This window comes from Leiobunum rupestre, chromosome 2 (genome assembly GCF_980474605.1).
Source record: "Leiobunum rupestre chromosome 2, qqLeiRupe1.1.hap1, whole genome shotgun sequence".
Classification (NCBI taxonomy): Eukaryota; Metazoa; Arthropoda; class Arachnida; order Opiliones; family Sclerosomatidae; genus Leiobunum; species Leiobunum rupestre.
This window is the reverse complement of record NC_143385.1, coordinates 14120469-14128143: the sequence shown is the minus strand read 5'-3', so window position 1 is coordinate 14128143 and position 7675 is coordinate 14120469. Positions and strand designations below refer to the sequence as shown.

The window sequence follows — 7675 nt, the reverse complement described above, 5'->3', positions numbered from 1 at the left end:
CGGAGAGGTAATAAAGAAAACCCAGCTCCTCTCTCCCAAACTAGTTTCACAATTTTTAGAAACGGTAAAATATATAAACATGGAAAAACACAAATTATGACAAATTTCAAAATATATAAAAAATTACGACAAATATTAAATACACTAAATTTGAGCATTAACACAAAATTTAGATATGGTTAATTAATATTAAACAAAATTAAATCAGTTATTTTACACTGGGCCCCGAAATACGCTAAGTATTTCAAATTTATTGGTTACACAAAAAAGGGGGGGGTGTTAAATATGAGTTACATACAATATTAATAAAAATATCAAACAACAATAAAATCAAAATACAGACAATACAGCGCAACTCATTAAATTTTTACAATGGTTAATTATCATTTCCTATTTCAATTTCTAGGGGGTACAAAAGTTGAATAGGTCTCCTAAGAATCTTATTATTTGACGTTCTAATCATACACGACCTAACCTTTCCATCCCTACCGTCAAACGTTTCAGTCACCACCCCGAGTTTCCATAAATGCTTGGGGGTTTTGTCTTGGTGAATCACCATAACGTCCCCGATTTTAATTTTCTTATTAGTTTTGGCTAGCTTGACGTTATGCGCTGACCGAAGGGCTAACAAATACTCGTTTTTCCATCTTAACCAAAATCTCTCGACCAAATTATCACGATACCTTTGTCGTCTAGTCATTTCTTCTCGCGACTTTGGCACTTTCACGTTTTCTCGAGGACTCGACGGCAAACTGGTGACGCGTTTTCCTATCAGGAAATGCGCGGGCGTAAGGGATTCCAAATCGCTCGAATCGCTGCTTACGTACGTTAACGGTCTTGAATTGATCGCCGCTTCCGCTTGTACCAACGCTGTCTCCATTTCTACGTAGCTCAATAAGGCGCGTCCTAAAATTCTTTTCAAAACTGCCTTGGTGCTTTTTACCATGATCTCCCACCAACCTCCATACCAAGCCGCTCTTTCCACGATGAAATGCCAGGAGATACCTTTTCTCCCGTAAAAGTTAAGAACCTCCTCGCTCGTGATGCTATTCCAAATCTTCGCCAAGTCCTTATTGGCTCGATTAAATGTTTTGGCATTATCCGAGTATATTTTCCGGGGGATGCCTCTCCTTGATATCATTCTTTTCAGGGCAAGTAGGAATTCGTGGGTGGTTAACGAGGTGACTAACTCCAAATGCACCGCTCTCGTCACGGCGCACGTGAAGAGACAAATGTACGCTTTTTCTGTGGAGGTACCGATTTTCACGTACAAAGGGCCGGCGAAGTCGATCCCTACTATTTCGAATGGCTGAGCTTGATCTACCCTGTCTTTTGGAAGGGGGGCTGTTTCGGCCTCTCCTGGTCCAAATCCCGCGGTGACTTTTCTACATTTCAAACAGTTCTTTACCGATTTACGCGCTAATTGTCTTCCGGCCGTGATCCAATATCGTTCTCGTGACTGCGTCAATGTACTCTGAACTCCACCGTGACTAACTTCTTCGTGACAACCATCCATTATTAATTTTGAGAGTCTAGCGTCTTTATTGAGGATGATAGGGTGTTTGATTTCTGTAGGAAATTCCGATTCTGTTAACCTCCCTCCCACGCGGATAATGTTATCTTGATTTAGAAATGGCTTGAATTCCGCGATTCTCGACGAGGACTTAATTTTCGATTGGTTTTCTAAAGCTTCTACTTCTTCCGGATAATCCTTTCCTTGCGCACATTTTATCCACGCAATCTCCGCCTGGCGCATCTCTTCTGCCGTGATGGGTCCGGTTCTTTCAATTTTTCTAGCGCGGTCCAGAAAGCGATAAATTTGAGCTGTAATTCTTAGTATTTTATCCAAATTGTTCCATTTTTTCAGATCCATCAACTGACAAATGCAAGTCCTTTCAAGTTTTCCGACTACGAGTATAGTTTTCCTCTTTTCTTCTTCTACTTTCGAAAAATCGCTTGACTTTCCACTCTCGTTGGGCCACGCGGTTTCTTTCTCCTGGAGCCAGGTGGGTCCCTCCCACCACAATGCATTCTTGACCAGTTCGTCGGTCTTCGCTCCTCTTGTCGGTATGTCCGCGGGGTTTTGCGTTCCCGGGCAATGAAACCAGTTTCCGGGGTCCGAGAGGGTTTGAATTTCCATCGCCCTATTCTGCACGAAAGGTTTCCAGGTTTTGGTCGATCCCTTGATCCAATGAAGCGCTATTTGAGAATCTGACCACATGAATTTCTCTAACTTTTCCGGTTCAAATATTGTTTCGACTTTCTTGACTAATCTCGCTCCGAGTAAGCAACCTAACAGTTCTAGGCGTGGCAAGGTTAATTTTTTCAGGGGTGCCACCCTCGCCTTCGACGTTACTAAAGAAACTCCGATTGCTCCGTCTTCCAGTTCGTAACGCGAATAAACGGTTGCGGCGTACGCTTTCGTAGACGCGTCGCAAAAGCAGTGCAACTGTAGTTTCCGGATTTTATCTGGATTTTCCTTGAAATAGCATCTTGACAATTTGACCTTTCTTAATTGCGGCATTTCTGAGCACCACTGTCGAAATTCATTTCCGACTTCTTCGGGCAATTCTTCATCCCACTTCAATCCGCGTTCCCATAAGGCTTGAAAAATGAATTTCGCTCGTATAGTATACGGCGCCAAGATTCCCACGGGGTCGAAAATTTGCGATACCGCGCTGAGAACGTATCGCTTCGTATTCTTGACATCCTTTAGGACGTTTATTAAACTTGAGAGATCGAAAGAGAAACAATCGGATTGCGGGTCCCATAATAGCCCTAAAATCTTCTGGCTTTTGACTTCTTCTATTTCGAATTTGACCTTGACGTTCGGGTTCTCCGCTTCTTGACCCCACATTTTACGCAATTCGGCAGAATTCGTCTGCCACTTTCTCAGGTGCATTTTTGCGTCGCTCAATATTTCGGACGTTCTTCTTGACAGCTTGTACGCTTCTGTCGGATTCTTTGAACCGCTTAGGTAGTCGTCAACGTAGAGGTCTCGATTTAATGAATTTACGACTTCCGCATCCGTCTCTTCGTATTTCTTCGCGTGATGTTTGATGGTTGCGGCCAGAAAATAGGGGCTTGACGTCACGCCAAAGGGCACGCGCGCCATGCGAAGGGTTCTGAATTTATTTTCTTCTATTCGTCCATCTTCTTCCTTCGTCCAAAGAAACCGTACGCTGTCCTTGTCCTCTTGGGCTAGTCCGACTTGCAAAAATGCTTTCTCTATATCCGAGCAGATAGCGATGGGATTCTTTCTAAATCTTAGGAGTAGCGACAGTAGATCCGGCGTAAGATTTGGTCCACTGGCCAAACAATCATTGAGTGATGGCGCCCCGCTGATATGGGAAGAAGCGTCGAAAACGACGCGAAGCTTGGTTGTTGAACTCGTTTCCCTCTTCACACCTTGGTGCGGCAAGTAGTATGACCCTGGCCAGCTTGTTTTGGGATCTCGAACTTCTTCCGCGATTCCTAATTCTAGTTGTTCGGTGATGATCTTTTTGTATGAATCGTAATATTCCGGTTCCCGCTGAAATCTTCTTATCAGGCTATTCATCCGCTTCGTGGCTACCGTTTGGTTGTCCGGTAGCTCTTCTTTTCCCGTGTTCCACGGGAATTTGACTAAATATCGGCCTTCGTCTTAGTTAAATTTTACGTCATCTTGAAATTTCGCTAGTACTTCTTCATCTCCGGGAATTTTGTTTTGTTTCGATTCTATTCCTATTGATTCTAGCTCCCAGAAGGACTTCAGCGCGTTCGATACCTGGTTTTCTTCTACTCCCGCTGTCATGACGGTGATTAAATGACTCTTGATTTCCACGCAGCCTACATTTTTGATTGGGGTGCTCATTGGGCCCTCGATGGTCCAGCCAAATATCGTGTCTAACGCTACTAGTTTATTTGGCAAGCGTTCGTGATTTCCTTTTACTACGTCCCAATAATAGTCTCCACCGATCAAGATGCTGATTTTGGAGTTACTTGGGTTTGTCTGGTTCGGATCATCGGCTAGTTTCGCTCCCGTTCTTTTCACGAAATTTTGAATTTCGTTGCAGCTGCTATTCTTAGCCCGACAAATAAACGCCTCTACTTGGATTTTCTTCTCGGGTTCACGGGCATTCTGGAGCGTGATTCTTACAATTTTTCTCTTTTTTTCTACGGGATTTTCGTTCCCAAACTCCGTGACTAAAACTTCTTGTTCACCGATGATAGGTAGGCTAAGTTTTCTCGATATTTCTTCTAAGACGAAAGTCCCCTGACTTCCGTTGTCCAGTACGCATCTGACGGGGTTGATATCTATGTTTTCTGGATAATCTGGATTCTTCACCACTATTTTGGCTGTCTGCAGTAACACGTTTTTCCGGCTTGGATCTATGACGGTATTGGCTCCTATTTCGGTACCGCCTTTGGCTTCTGTTTTTGCGTCCTGCTGAGGTGTTCTATGGGCAACGTTTTTGTGACAAACGACGAAATTATGTCTTCCCCGGCAAATCTTGCAATTTCTAAAATGGGAGTCGCAACTTCTCGCGTCGTGGCCGAGCTTGAGACAGATGTAACACCTTCTTTCTTCGCGGATTTGATTTCTCTTTTCGTCGAGCGTGTGGTTGGTACAATTTGCGGATGCGTGGGCGTTGCTCTTGCAGAACATGCAATAGACGGTTTTCGCGGAGATATTGGTTTGAAGCGAAGTCGCGCTTGTAGTATAATTTCTCGAACTATTTTCGTAACGCGCCGGTCTCGGATGATGATCTAATTTTTCTTGCGCTCGCGACGACGGCTGAAATCGCGTATTGACCCTTTCGCGGTTTGACACTTCACCTAACAACGCGCACGTTTCGCGGCCTTCAACTTCATTTTTTAAAAACTCTACCAGGGCGGTGACATTCCACTCCGCATCTTTTATGTGACTTTTGCTATATTCTAGGCGTATATCACGTGGTAAACAAGACACTAATACCGGCCACAAAAAGGTACCACTTAATATAGCGTCTACTCCTAGAGCTAATAGACATCTTAAATTTAAATTTATCTGATCATAAAGATTACGCAATGCCTTAATATCGTTAGAGTCATTTACAGGTTCTAAATTCATCAATCTTTTACCATGGGTATGAACTACTAGGTCTTTACGACCGAAACGTTCTTTAAGAAATTTAACAGCTTCTATATAATTAACATCTGACGCTTTCATTCCCGCTAAAACATGCTTGGCGTCGCCTTCTAAATAAGAGGCTAGATAATTAAACTTCTCTACCTGGGTGATGTTAGGTTTATCGTCGATGGTCGATTTAAAACGGCTCCAAAATCCTTCGAATTCGGTGATGTCTCCGGTAAACTTTGGTATCACCAATGTTGGTAACTTTATTCCCTTATCTTTGGTGATGGTGACGACGCTGTTTTCTCTGCTGTGATGTGATCTGTCTGATGAGAGCTCCGCTGACTTTCGTAACATGCGGTTGGCCTTGCTTTTAATTGCGATGATGTTGTGTTTCTCCTGGTAGGCTAGAATATCTGACATTTCCGACTCCAACTTGTCTTCGTCATCGATGAGCTCCGTTAAGGTTTGGTCGCACAGGGTGATTGCCTCTTCTCTTTTGATTACGGTCGCTAGTTGATCTTCGATGTCTCCCGCGTCGATGGTCGTATCCTTCAATAAACGTTCCAGTTCATTCACTGCCTTTGTTAAACAGGATCTTAACGGTATTCTTAGTGTTTTTTGCCTCGCTACATCGTCTAACTTTTTCATCTTCTCCGCGGTTTTCTCGGAGTTTGCCATTCAGCTGTTTATCCACTCACTATTCACTATTTTTAACTATTTTTATTTTTACAGGTTCCCGGGTTTCGGCACCATGTTGGGGATTGCTATCGCAGTTTGGTTCGCTAACTTTAATTTTAACTAATTTTTGGGAGAGCTATGTTGCTAATTGCTGATCGACTGAAAAATCAGTAATTAGGTGAACTAAAATAATTTCTATACTGACTAAACTACTAACTACTCTTCTACTAAACGAATTGAAATAACTTCGACTATTTAAAGATATTGAAATAGTTTATTATTGTTGAGGTCTAAATATTTTAACCCTTTTACTTGGGCGACTAAAAGAATTCTGTCCGTTTTTCGGACACACAAAACCGTTGAAAAGTCGGGAGAAATTTTCCTTCCCTTTTGCAAGCGCTGAAATACAATACACAGGAGTTGATACGCGATAGAGAGAGCGAGCTGGCGCCTTCGGGGGCGACGGGGGTTAAGGAAAATTTCTAGTCATTCTTCGCTCTAAGGAGTGTCCAAATGAAAAATAAAGAAAACCCAGCTCCTCTCTCCCAAACTAGTTTCACAATTTTTAGAAACGGTAAAATATATAAACATGGAAAAACACAAATTATGACAAATTTCAAAATATACAAAAAATTACGACAAATATTAAATACACTAAATTTGAGCATTAACACAAAATTTAGATATGGTTAATTAATATTAAACAAAATTAAATCAGTTATTTTACACTATACAACAAAAGCACCATAATTAGTAATCACAGAATGATTAGGATTTTTTGGAAGTAATTATTCCAAATTACGTTTTCGCGCTTTCTTTTCAGAAAATTTATTAATTGTTTCATCCCAGCTAATGCTATTTAGAATATCTGACTCTATAGAGAGTATAGCTAAGGAATTAAGTCTTTCTTGGTGGATGGTAGAACGTAAGTAATTTTTCACTCTCTTTAGAGTTGAGAAGGATCTTTCGCCCGAACAGTTAGAGCAGGGTAGGCATATAAAAATTCTTAAAGCTATTTCGATATTGGGAAATTAATTACTCAATTTCTTTTCTAATAAAATGTTTAAATTTTTCCTAGCTGATAGATTTTCTAACTTCAAGCCGAAAGCTGGAAGTAATCCCTTTAACTGTAGCAATTCGTGAAAAATATTTGGCTCAATGTCATCAGAATAATACTCCCTAAGAATTTTGGAACCGTCTTCGATTTCGTTGTTAGTAAGCTTGGGTAATTCAATCAATACGTTGAAACGATTTTGTAGCAAATCATAGGCCTGTGATCTTCGAGAAAGTTCACCGCGTAACGTATCAATTATGACTAGAAATGTCTGGTACTTAATTTTTTCATTCCCAGTCAATTCAACCTCTTGCGCTAGACCTTCATCAACTGCTCTTTTTCGCGTTTTCTTCCTACATAATTCCCATTTGTATTCTTTTTTTCCACACAAAATCTCGGCTTCGATTTGAAAGCGTTCAAACTCATCCCGCAGTGAACTTACGTACACTACCAAACAGTTATATAAACAGGTAACAGTTGATAATTATATTTGCTCTCCTTGAAGAATCTTGCTAGTTGAATTAATACGATTTAACACTGGAGTCCAAAATACGACCATAAAAGCTATTTCCAAAGTACACATTTTGTCTGAGAGAGATTTAGCTTCGTGGCGTGTGCTTTGTGTCGTTAGACATTTCAAGTAACGCTTCCTTAATTTTAGCGTATCCACAATGCAGAGAATTACAAGCGGCTTCCCTGGCTGACCACCTTGTACTTGAAAGTGATTTAATGGTTTTTGCTTCATAATTGTATTTTAAATGACTAGATAGTACTTCCCAGCGGTGAGTTGAGCCGGGAAAAAAACGTAAATGGCTTGAAGAAAGGTGAAAAAATCGATAGATATG

The 7675-nt window shown here is 41.2% G+C and overlaps 2 protein-coding genes across 2 annotated transcripts; both read right to left on the bottom strand.

Annotated features, from left to right (window-relative positions):
* Nucleotides 1-376: 376 nt before the first annotated feature.
* Nucleotides 377-3559, bottom strand: LOC149956185 (uncharacterized). Its single transcript, XM_090166794.1, has one exon. The coding sequence runs from the start codon at nucleotides 3557-3559 to the stop codon at nucleotides 377-379; it is 3183 nt and encodes a 1060-aa protein (XP_090022920.1).
* An 84-nt stretch (nucleotides 3560-3643) lies between these two features.
* LOC149956184 (uncharacterized) lies at nucleotides 3644-5776 on the bottom strand. Its single transcript, XM_090166793.1, has one exon. The coding sequence runs from the start codon at nucleotides 5774-5776 to the stop codon at nucleotides 3644-3646; it is 2133 nt and encodes a 710-aa protein (XP_090022919.1).
* Nucleotides 5777-7675: the final 1899 nt, after the last annotated feature.